This window comes from Oncorhynchus mykiss, chromosome 16 (genome assembly GCF_013265735.2).
Source record: "Oncorhynchus mykiss isolate Arlee chromosome 16, USDA_OmykA_1.1, whole genome shotgun sequence".
NCBI classification, from domain to species: Eukaryota; Metazoa; Chordata; class Actinopteri; order Salmoniformes; family Salmonidae; genus Oncorhynchus; species Oncorhynchus mykiss.
This window is the reverse complement of record NC_048580.1, coordinates 71,396,666-71,409,358: the sequence shown is the minus strand read 5'-3', so window position 1 is coordinate 71,409,358 and position 12,693 is coordinate 71,396,666. Positions and strand designations below refer to the sequence as shown.

Sequence of the window (12,693 nt, the reverse complement as noted above, 5' to 3'; positions counted from 1 at the left end):
GGAGAGGGGACGAAGGAGAGGACAAGAGGAGAGGGGACGAAGGAGAGGACAAGAGGAGAGGGGACGAAGGAGAGGACAAGAAGAGAGGGGACGAAGGAGAGGGGACGAAGGAGAGGACAAGAGGAGAGGGGACGAAGGCGAGGACAAGAGGAGAGAGGACGAAGGAGAGGGGACGAAGGAGAGGACAAGAGGAGAGGGGACGAAAGATGACAAGAGGCGAGGGGACGAAGGAGAGGGGACGAAGGAGAGGACAAGAGGAGAGGGGACGAAGGAGAGGGGACGAAGGAGAGGACAAGAGGAGAGAGGACGAAGGAGAGGACAAGAGGAGAGGGGACGAAGGAGAGGGGACGAAGGAGAGGACAAGAGGAGAGGGGACGAAGGAGAGGGGACGAAGGAGAGGACAAGAGGAGAGAGGACGAAGGAGAGGACAAGAGGAGAGGGGACGAAGGAGAGGGGACGAAGGAGAGGACAAGAGGAGAGGGGACGAAGGAGAGGGGACGAAGGAGAGGACAAGTGGAGAGGGGACGAAGGAGAGGGGACGAAGGAGAGAGGACAAGTGGAGAGGGGACGAAGGAGAGAGGACAAGTGGAGAGGGGACGAAGGAGAAGGGACGAAGGAGAGGACAAGAGGAGAGGGGACGAAAGAGGGGACAAGAGGAGAGGGGACGAAGGAGAGGACAAGAGGAGAGGGGACGAAGGAGAGGACAAGAGGAGAGGGGATGAAGGAGAGGACAAGAGGAGAGGGGACGAAGGAGAGGACAAGTCATATGAGAGAATAAACAGTTAACATGATGACTAAAAAGGGCCTGAAATGTGGACTACATATGAGAGACTGACTTAACGTAACCTAGCTATATGATTATTATGACACTGACCACTCGGACTCTCTCCAGGTCCACCTCAGCCCTCCTCAGTTTCTCCCAGCAGTAATGCTTGTTACACTTGCGCTTCGACACCCGGCAGTACTCTCCTGTGGGCTGGAAGACGTCTCTCACCAGGGGACAGCCACACACCTCGTCCACAGTAACCTGGAAGGAGACAGGGCTCAGGTGGGAGGGACCACTGAAACATAACGGTTGTGGAGTCATAAAGTGTTATTGAATGGAATAAAAATGCTAAATGGCGTATATTGTTCTGAAGATTATGTGTAGGATCAAGGCTTATAAATAGATGAGAAGGTGAGAGAAACCTACCTTGGGTTCTAAACCTACCTTGGAGTCTAAACCTACCTTGGGTTCTATACCTACCTTGGAGTCTAAACCTACCTTGTAGTCTAAACCTACCTTGGAGTCTAAACCTACCTTGTAGTCTAAACCTACCTTGGAGTCTAAACCTACCTTGGAGTCTAAACATACCTTGGAGTCTATACCTACCTTGGAGTCTAAACCTACCTTGGAGTCTAAACCTACCTTGGAGTCTATACCTACCTTGGAGTCTATACCTACCTTGGAGTCTAAACCTACCTTGGAGTCTAAACCTACCTTGGAGTCTAAACATACCTTGTGGTCTCTAGAGTGTTCAGGACACAACACCTGCAGTCTCTTGCAGTAGGTTTTACTCTGAGGGTTGCTATGACAGCTATTAATGTGTTATGAAGGGTATGTGTAGGTTGTTATAAGTCTACCTTAGGGTCTAAACCTACCTTAGGGTCTAAACCTACCTTGGAGTCTAAACCTACCTTAGGGTCTAAACCTACCTTGGGTTCTAAACCTACCTAGGAGTCTAAATCTACCTTGGAGTCTAAACCTACATTAGGGTCTAAACCTACCTTAGGGTCTCTAGAGTGTTCAGGACACAACACCTGCAGTCTCTTACAGTAGGTTTTACTCTGAGGGTTGTATACGTCACAGAACAGTCTGGTTGCACTGCGGAGAGAGACAAGACAGAAAATAAACAACTAACTAACTCAAGTAAATAACACTCTCATTTCCTACTCACTACTTTACTATGAGTGTGATTTATACACTGAGTATATCAAACAGTAACAACTCTTTAAACTACAGTCCTGGCCAAAGGTTTGAGAATGACACAAATATACATTTTCACAAAGTCTGCTGCCTCAGTCTGGTGTCATGATGGCAATTTGCATATACTCCAGAATGTAATGAAGAGTGATCAGATGAATTGCAAAGTCCCTCTTTGCCATGCAAATTAACTGAATCCCCCAAAAAAACATTTCCACTGCAATTCAGCCCTGCAACAAAAGGACCAGCTGACGTCATGTCAGTGATTCTCTCGTTAACACAGGTGTGAGTGTTGACGAAAGGACAAGGCTTGAGATCACTCTGTCATGCTGATTGAGTTCGAATAACAGACTGGAAGCTTCAAAAGGATTCATTGTTCTTCCTCTGTCAACCATGGTTACCTGCAAGGAAACACGTGCCGTCATCATTGCTTTGCACAAAAAGGGCTTCACAGGCAAGGATATTGCTGCCAGTAAGATTGCACCTAAATGAACCATTTATCGGATCATCAAGAACTTCAAGGAAAGCGGTTCAGTTGTGAAGAAGGCTTCAGGGCGCCCAACGAAGTCCAGCCAGCGCCAGGACCGTCTCCTAAAGTTGATTCAGCTGCGGGATCTGGGCATCACCAGTACAGAGCTTGCTCAGGAATGGCAGCAGGCAGGTGTGAGTGCATCTGCACGCACAGTGAGGCAAAGACTTTTGAAGGATAGCCTGGTGTCAAAAAGAGCCACAAAGAAGCCACTTCTCTCCAGGAAAAACATCAGGGACAGACTGATATTCTGCAAAAGGTACAGGGATTGGGCTGCTGAGGACTGGGGTAAAGTCATTTTCTCTGATGAATCCTCTTTCCGATTTTTTTGGGGCATCCGGAAAAAAGCTTGTCCGGAGAAGACAGAGCGCGGATTGCAGAGGTCTTGAAAAAGAAGGGTCAACACTACAAATATTGACTCTTTGCATCAACTTCATGGTTGTAGTATTAACATTCATGGTTGTTCCCATTAACAATCACCCATATTAGCATATTACCTATTTGATTTCAAACGTCACATTTCTTTCGTACAGGCTACTGATCTTAATGAACGATATCAGTCAAATACCTGAGACCAGTGGTAGGTGTAGATCACGTCCCAGCTCTACTGTGATATGTGGTTGTCCCACCTAGCTATCTGAATATGAATATACTAACTACTGTGATATGTGGTTGTCTCACCTAGCTATCTGAATATACTAACTACTGTGATATGTGGTTGTCCCACCTAGCTATCTGTATATACTAACTACTGTGATATGTGGTTGTCTCACCTAGCTATCTGAATATACTAACTACTGTGATATGTGGTTGTCTCACCTAGCTATCTGAATATACTAACTACTGTGATATGTGGTTGTCTCACCTAGCTATCTGAATATACTAACTACTGTGATATGTGGTTGTCCCACCTAGCTATCTGAATATACTAACTACTGTGATATGTGGTTGTCTCACCTAGCTATCTGAATATACTAACTACTGTGATATGTGGTTGTCCCACTTAGCTATCTGAATATACTAACTACTGTGATATGTGGTTGTCTCACCTAGCTATCTGAATATACTAACTACTGTGATATGTGGTTGTCCACCTAGCTATCTGAATATACTAACTACTGTGATATGTGGTTGTCCCACCTAGCTATCTGAATATACTAACTACTGTGATATGTGGTTGTCTCACCTAGCTATCTGAATATACTAACTACTGTGATATGTGGTTGTCCCACCTAGCTATCTGAATATACTAACTACTGGGATATGTGGTTGTCTCACCTAGCTATCTGAATATACTAACTACTGTGATATGTGGTTGTCCACCTAGCTATCTGAATATACTAACTACTGTGATATGTGGTTGTCCCACCTAGCTATCTGAATATACTAACTACTGTGATATGTGGTTGTCTCACCTAGCTATCTGAATATACTAACTACTGTGATATGTGGTTGTCCCACCTAGCTATCTGAATATACTAACTACTGGGATATGTGGTTGTCTCACCTAGCTATCTGAATATACTAACTACTGTGATATGTGGTTGTCTCACCTAGCTATCTGAATATACTAACTACTGTGATATGTGGTTGTCCCACCTAGCTATCTGAATATACTAACTACTGTGATATGTGGTTGTCTCACCTAGCTATCTGAATATACTAACTACTGTGATATGTGGTTGTCTCACCTAGCTATCTGAATATACTAACTACTGTGATATGTGGTTGTCTCACCTAGCTATCTGAATATACTAACTACTGTGATATGTGGTTGTCTCACCTAGCTATCTGAATATACTAACTACTGGGATATGTGGTTGTCCCACCTAGCTATCTGAATATACTAACTACTGTGATATGTGGTTGTCTCACCTAGCTATCTGTATATGAATATACTAAATGTATGTCCCTGTGGATAAATGACTAGAATGTAAATGTAAAGCTATAACAATTTTCCATCAATTTCATTGACATTTGGTGTCAGTCGTAGGTATGTGATGTTGCCGGTGGGATTGGTCCTTACCCTTCGATGCGTGTGGGGTACATGGAGCCGAAGGAGGTCTGGCTCTCGTACTGCACAAGGAAAACAACACATTTATTACAACACAGTTTTATTACAACACATTGCTGCTCAAATGTTTTTGACCTACTGACCTTAGCGTAGCATCTCTCCATGTGTCTTAGCGCCACCTTGGGGTTGACGGGGTGACTGCAGGACACGCAGAATATCTGCAGGTCTGTATCTGTGTCCCCCTCTGCCTCATTCACCTAAAAGAGAGCAACAAATAAATAAAACAAAGTGAAACGAATCAACAAATAATAACTCAGAATGGACGGGCTTTTGAGGCTGTGTTTGAGGATGTGTTTGAGGATGTGTTTGAGGCTGTGTTTGGGGTTGTGTATGAGGCTGTGTTTGTGGCTGTGTTTGAGGATGTGTTTGAGGATGTGTTTGAGGCTGTGTTTGAGGCTGTGTTTGGGGTTGTGTATGAGGCTGTGTATGAGGCTGTGTTTGGGGTTGTGTTTGAGGCTGTGTATGAGGCTGTGTATGAGGCTGTGTATGAGGCTGTGTATGAGGCTGTGTTTGAGGATGTGTTTGAGGCTGTGTATGAGGCTGTGTATGAGGCTGTGTTTGTGGCTGTGTTTGAGGCTGTGTTTGAGGCTGTGTGTGAGGCCGTGTATGAGGCTGTGTTTGTGGCTGTGTATGAGGCCGTCTCTCCGTCTCTCTCTCTCTCTCTCTCTCTCACCTCTTCGTCCTGTTGCACCACCTGTTGCTTAGCCTTGGCGATGATCCCCTCCAGCTCGTGGAAGCGTTTCTCCATGTCCGTGAGTCTCAGGCGGGCTGACTGCTGATCTCTCCTGATTCGCTCCAGCAGCTTCTTGCCCTGCTCCTCAGCTATACAGGGAGACTGCTGCCACTGCTGTATCCTCTGAGGCAAGATCTCATAGATACGACTGGTGGGGACAGAGAGAGACAGAGAGTTAGAGAGAGAAAGAGAACGCAATAGAGATGGAGAGAGAATCCATGGAATCTAACCACTTCTGGGAAAATTGGAAAACACTAAACAAACAACAATACGAATAGTTATTTATCCAAAATGGAGATGTACGCTGCCCTACCAAGCAAAAAGGCAGTAACTGCTCACAGCGTGGAACTTTGTCTCCCTTGGTTTCTCAGTAACCTTATGCAGTTACTGCTAACATGACCCCACACTTTTTGCTTGGTAGGGCAGTATGGATAAACCACTTCTCCAATCTTTTTGGCTCTATAACAAAGAACAAACAGCAAAAACATATACATGATCAAATACAGATCTTAGAATCAACTATTAAAGACTACCAGAACCCACTGGATTCTCCAATTACATTGAATGAGTTACAGGACAAAATGAAAACCCTCCAACCCAAAAAGGCCTGTGGTGTTGATGGTATCCTTAATGAAATGATCAAATATACAGACAACAAATTCCAATTGGCCAATTGGCTTAAACTCTTTAACATCATTCTTAGCTCTGGTATCTTCCTCAATATTTGGAACCAAGGACTGATCACCACAAATTTGAGCCCAATAACTACTGTGGGATATGCATATGCATCAACAGCAACCTTGGGTAAATCCTCTGCATTACCATGATCAGCAGAAACCTACATTTCCTCTGTGAAATTTTTTGTTGTTGTTTTTTTATTACCAAATTACCATATGACAGACCACGTATTCACCCTGCACACCCTAATTGACTTCTCATGCTTTGTTGATTTCAAAAAGGTTACTGACTCAATTTGGGTCTGCTTTATAAATATAAATAGTGGTGTTGGGTAAAAAAAACAACTACATTATAAAATCAAACTGTTTAAAATTGGCAAAAAACATAGATTTATTTTCCACAGGGAGAGAGCTAGAGAGCTTCCTACTGCTTGAGCTATGTTGTTGATGTAAATTGAGAAGAGCGTGGGGCCTAGGATCAAGCCTTGGGGTACCCCCTTGGTGACAGGCAGAGGCTGAGACAGCAGATGTTCTGACTTTATACACTGCACTCTTTGAGAGAGGTAGTTAGCAAACCAGGCCAAAGACCCCTCAGAGATACCAATACTCATTAGCCGGCCCACAAGAATGGAATGGTCTACCGTATCAAAAGCTTTGGCCAAGTCGATAAAAATAGCAGCACAACATTGCTTAGAATCAAGGGCAAACCAGGCCAAGGACCCTGGGGTGGCAGGTAGCCTAGTGGTTAGAGCGTTGGACTAATAACCGGAAGGTTGCAAGATCGAATCCCCTGAGCTGACAAGGTAAAACTCTGTTGTTCTGCCCCTGAACATGGCACTGAACTAGGCCGTCATTGAAAATAAGAATTTGTTCTTAACTGACTTGCCTAGTTAAATAAAAGGTATAAAAAAATGAGTCAAGGGCAATGGTGACATCACTGAGGACCTTTAAGGTTGCAGTGACACATCCATAACCTGAGCAGAAACCAGATTGCGTACCAGAGAGAATAATATAGACATCAAGAAATGCCAGTCAGTTGATTATTGACAAGTATTTCCAACATTTTTGATAAACAGGGAAAAATAGAACAGTTAGGATCAGCTTGATCTCCCCCTTTAAATAAAGGATGAACTGTGGCTGCCTTCCAAGCAATGGGAACCTCCCCAGAGAGGAGAGACAGGTTTAAAAGGGTCAGAGATGGGCTTGGCGATGATAGGGGCAGCAACCTTTAAGAAGAAAAGGGTCTAAACCATCTGACCCAGATGTTTTAGGTTTAACATCTCGGACTCAGTTATTGCCTGCAGGGAGAAACTTTGTAGCGGGGGGAAAAGAGGGAGAAGCATCAGGCCTAGTCGCATTAGAAGGGGTGAGAGATGAGGAAATGTTGGATGGGCAAGGAGGCATGGCTGAGTCAAATAGGAATCCTGACTTAATGAAGTGGTGATTAAAGAGCTCAGCCATGTGCTTCTAGTCAGTAACAACCACATCATCAACATTAAGGGACAACGGCATCTGGGAGGAGGAGGGTTTATTCTCCAGGTCTTTAACTGTTTTCCAGAACTTCTTGGGGTTAGACCCACAGAGAGAGAACTGCTCCTTAAAGTAACAAACTTTGGCCTTCCGGATCACCTGAGTGCACTTATTTCACATTTGCCTGAACAAGAGCCAGTCAGCCAGAGTATGCGTGTGCTGAGCGATTTGCCAAATGCAATTGTTGAGGTGGAGTAACTCCGCCAGATCAAGGTCGAACCAGGGGCTGAACCTGTTTTTAATTCTCATTTTCTTTATGGCCATGTATTTGTTAATGAAAAGAAGGTCCAAGCGTCTTCGACAGAGGGGATCAAGCTGATTGTATACCAATATACAGAGGCCAGGTCATGAAGGAAGGCTTACTCATTTAAGTTTTTTAGAGAGTGTCTATAACAAGTCAGGACAGGTTGTTTCACTGAGCAGCCATTACGAACACAGGCTGTAAAACAGTGATCACTAAGGTTATTACAGAAAACACCACACTGATAACTATCAGGATTATTTGTGAGGATGACATCGAGGAGAGGCCTTTTCTGGGTGTTTGGAGTCCTACCTTGTGGAATTGTTAACAATCTGAGAAATATTTAGGGAGTCCCATGGCTTTAGGATTTGGTCAGGTGGTTTAAGCATGTCTCAGTTTAGGACACCTAGCAGGACAAATTCAGACTTAGTGTAAGGGGCCAGGAGAGAGTTTAGGGCAGGCAGGGTACAGGCCGGTGCTGATGGAGGACGATAACACCCAGCAACAGTCAACAAAGAGCTATTTGAAAGTTTAATGCTTAAAACCAGCAAATCAAATTGTCTGGGGACAGATTTGGTGGAGACAACCGAGCACTGAAGGTGTTCCTTGGTAAAGATTGTCACTCCCCCACCTTTGGAAGATCTGTCTTGTCGAAAAAGATGTTCAAAACACTCTTCCTTAACTATGTCTCAGTAATTCCCAAAACATCTGGATTGGAGCTGTGAACCCACACTTTCAATTGGTCCATTTTTAGGTAACACTGCCATAGGCTAGGTCATGGAACTGCCATAGGCTAGGTGATGGAACTGCCATAGGCTAGGTCACGGAACTGCCATAGGCTAGGTCACGAAACTGCCATAGGCTAGGTCACGAAACTGCCATGAGCTAGGTCACGGAACTACCGTAGACTAGGTCACGGAACTGCCATAAGCTAGGTCACAGAACTGCCATAGACTAGGTCAAGGAACTGCCATAGACTAGGTCATGGAACTACCATAGACTAGGTCAGGGAACTGCCATAGGCTAGGTCATGGAACTACCATAGGCTAGGTCATGGAACTACCATAGGCTAGGTCATGGAACTACCATAGGCTAGGTCATGGAACTACCATAGACTAGGTCATGGAACTACCATAGACTAGGTCAGGCAATAAAGATACTATGTGCTCTGAAAAAAGGAAAAAGCAGACATTGAGCTATTACAAGAGACACACCTCTGTGATGCCGAACATGCAGAACTTGGGTGGGACAGGTGTATTTCTCATGTTTCAAATCAAACAGTAGAGGCACACCTCTGTGATGCCGAACATGCAGAACCTGGGTGGGACTGGTGTATTTCTCATGTTTCAATTCAAACAGTAGAGGTACACCTCTGTGATGCCGAACATGCAGAACTTGGGTGGGACAGGTGTATTTCTCATGTTTCAATTCAATCAGTAGAGGTACAGCCATACTTATCCATAAGAATGTTCCATTCATAATTGACAAAAACATATCTGATCCGGAGGGGAGATTTATTTTGAAAACTGGGTCACTGTATGGGCAACTAATTACTATCTTAAATACATATGCACATAACACAGATACCCTTGATTTCATGTCCATAACACCTACTCTCGTATAGTAGCGTACATTTTTATCCCAAAGATTTTCAGCAATTCTGCCACTTGTACACTCGGACCCATAGCACTTTCAGATCACGCCTTTGTCCACCTGCGCTTTGACCTCTGCAGAAACATCCCGAGGTCAAAGAGCTGGAAATTCAACACCTCCATGCTATCAAATGAAGCGTTCCATACATTGCTTACTACATGGATAGACGACTACACACAAGACAACAAAGACTCTCCAGGAAGCATGTGCTTCCTCTCAGAAAAAAAGCATTCCAGCTCCCAACGCTGCGAAAAAGTACATAAACAATCCCCAGACAGCGCCTCCTGGAGTCAACTTAAAGCAGCCAAAGCCAAACTAAACTTGGACTATACTCGGGATGTAACAGTTGTCTTCGGTGGAAGGAGATGAGGACCAAGGCGCAGCGTGGTAAGTTTTAATAAAATAACTGAACACGGAAAAAAACAATAAACGACAAACGAACAGTCCCATAAGGTGAATGAAAAAACACTAAACAGGAAATAAACACCCACAAAACACAGGTGGGAAAAGGCTACCTAAGTATGATTCTCAATCAGAGACAACGAACGACAACTGCCTCTGATTGAGAACCATACCAGGCCAAACACAAAACTACAACATAGAAAAAAGAACAGAGTACCCAACCCAACTCACGCCCTGACCAAACTAAAACAAAGACATAACAAAGGAACTAAGGTCAGAACGTGACACAGGAGATAAAACAAGTTGTCTTTACTAAACAGAAACACCATGAGTATAGCAATAGGCCTAGCAGATTGCTTGCTTACCAATTAAAAAAAGGCCACAATCATCCGAACCATTGATGACGAGTTCACATATGATCCAAATAAGATACATTTGAACTTTTCACGATTTTTACTTGAAAGTATATACTTCTGAGAGAAAACATACAGATGCAGAATTCCATTCCTTCCTAGAGGGAATCTCGCTACCTAAACTATCAGAGACCGACCAAGAAGATCTCATCTCCCCCTTCACTCCTGAGGAGGTCCTAGAGGCAATTACCTCCATGCCACCTAACAAGTTCCCAGGCCCAGACGTGTTTCCCAGAAAGCTTTTTGGCCCCAGCTTAGCCCTATTTTCATGCCAACGCTGGATGATATTTTTTTGCAAATACAGAGCTCTCCCAGACTATGTACACAACCCACATTAAAGTGTTGCTCAAAAAAGACAAGGACCCTCTATTCTGCTCGTCCTTCTGGTCCACTCTTCTTCCCAAAATAATAAAAGCGGACCAAACTGGATTTATTAGAGACAGGTACTCTTCTGATAACATTCTCAGACTTGTTGATATTATTGATCAAGTAAACACTCAGAAGACTCCTGTCCTGCTGGAGGCTGAGAAGGTGTTCCACACCCCTGTCCTGCTGGCTTCCCTGGAGGCTGAGAAGGTGTTCCACACCCCTGTCCTGCTGGCTTCACTGGAGGCTGAGAAGGCGTTCCACACCCCTGTCCTGCTGGTTTCACTGGAGGCTGAGAAGGTGTTCCACACCCCTGTCCTGCTGGCTTCACTGGAGGCTGAGAAGGTGTTCCACACCACTGTCCTGCTGGCTTCACTGGAGACTGAGAAGCCGTTCCACACCCCTGTCCTGCTGGCTTCACTGGAGGCTGAGAAGGTGTTCTACACCACTGTCCTGCTGGCTTCACTGGAGACTGAGAAGCCGTTCCACACCCCTGTCCTGCTGGCTTCACTGGAGGCTGAGAAGGTGTTCTACACCACTGTCCTGCTGGCTTCACTGGAGGCTGAGAAGCCGTTCCACACCCCTGTCCTGCTGGCTTCACTGGAGACTGAGAAGCCGTTCCACACCCCTGTCCTGCTGGCTTCACTGGAGGCTGAGAAGGTGTTCTACACCACTGTCCTGCTGGCTTCACTGGAGGCTGGGAGGCATTCGACAGGATGGAGTGGAGCTTTCTGTTAGAAAAGTTCAATATGGGCCCAAACTTTATTAAATGGATTTTGTCCCTATACTGTCATCCAAATGCCATGGTGACTACTAACGGTCTGATGTGGCACAAGACAAGGATGCTCTCTGTCCCCCTGCTTTACTTGTTAGGGGCGGAGCCTTTGGCAGAGTTCATATAAGGAGCAATCTAACTATTATGGGTGTTTCTGCAGACGGCCTTCAGCACAAGATTTCTCTCTACGTGGATGATGTCTTGCTCTACGTATCCAACCCTGAGAAATCCCTCCCTCTCATTTTAGACACAATTGGTCAGTAGGGCAAGTTTTCAAGCCATAAGATACATTTGAACAAGTCCATTGTTTGTCCTCTCAATCTTCCACTCACCAGCTCTATGAAGACAATATGTCTGTCTCTATCTGTCAGTTCCAATGGAAGACTGTCTCTATCTGTCAGTTCCAATGGAAGACTGTCTCTATCTGTCAGTTCCAATGGAAGACTGTCTGTATCTGTCTGTTCCAATGGAAGACTGTCTCTATCTGTCTGTTCCAATGGAAGACTGTCTGTATCTGTCTGTTCCAATGGAAGACTGTCTCTATCTGTCAGTTCCAATGGAAGACTGTCTCTATCTGTCAGTTCCAATGGAAGACTGTCTGTATCTGTCTGTTCCAATGGAAGACTGTCTCTATCTGTCTGTTCCAATGGAAGACTGTCTGTATCTGTCTGTTCCAATAGAAGACTGTCTCTATCTGTCAGTTCCAATGGAAGACTGTCTCTATCTGTCGGTTCCAATGGAAGACTGTCTGTATCTGTCTGTTCCAATGGAAGACTGTCTCTATCTGTCAGTTCCAATGGAAGACTGTCTCTATCTGTCAGTTCCAATGGAAGACTGTCTCTATCTGTCAGTTCCAATGGAAGACTGTCTCTATCTGTCAGTTCCAATGGAAGACTGTCTCTATCTGTCAGTTCCAATGGAAGACTGTCTCTATCTGTCAGTTCCAATGGAAGACTGTCTGTATCTGTCTGTTCCAATGGAAGACTGTCTGTATCTGTCTGTTCCAATGGAAGACTGTCTCTATCTGTCAGTTCCAATGGAAGACTGTCTCTATCTGTCAGTTCCAATGGAAGACTGTCTCTATCTGTCAGTTCCAATGGAAGACTGTCTCTATCTGTCAGTTCCAATGGAAGACTGTCTCTATCTGTCAGTTCCAATGGAAGACTGTCTCTATCTGTCAGTTCCAATGGAAGACTGTCTGTATCTGTCTGTTCCAATGGAAGACTGTCTGTATCTGTCAATTCCAATGGAAGACTGTCTGTATCTGTCTGTTCCAATGGAAGACTGTCTGAATCTGACAGTTCCAATGGAAGACTGTCTCTATCTGTCAGTTCCAA

The 12,693-nt window shown here is 44.7% G+C and overlaps 1 protein-coding gene across 3 annotated transcripts in view; it reads right to left on the bottom strand.

Annotated features, from left to right (window-relative positions):
* LOC110491185 (CXXC-type zinc finger protein 1) overlaps positions 1–12,693 on the bottom strand; it is a 29,659-nt gene that overhangs the window by 1,655 nt on the left and 15,311 nt on the right. For all 3 annotated transcript variants that reach the window (XM_036947704.1, XM_036947703.1, XM_036947702.1), the window contains exons 9-13: positions 5,240–5,447; positions 4,650–4,763; positions 4,519–4,568; positions 1,768–1,864; positions 875–1,027 (exon numbers count right to left, since the gene is read on the bottom strand). In XM_036947704.1, coding sequence (XP_036803599.1) covers positions 875–1,027; positions 1,768–1,864; positions 4,519–4,568; positions 4,650–4,763; positions 5,240–5,447 — 622 coding nt within the window. The remainder of the gene's footprint in view (positions 1–874; positions 1,028–1,767; positions 1,865–4,518; positions 4,569–4,649; positions 4,764–5,239; positions 5,448–12,693) is intronic.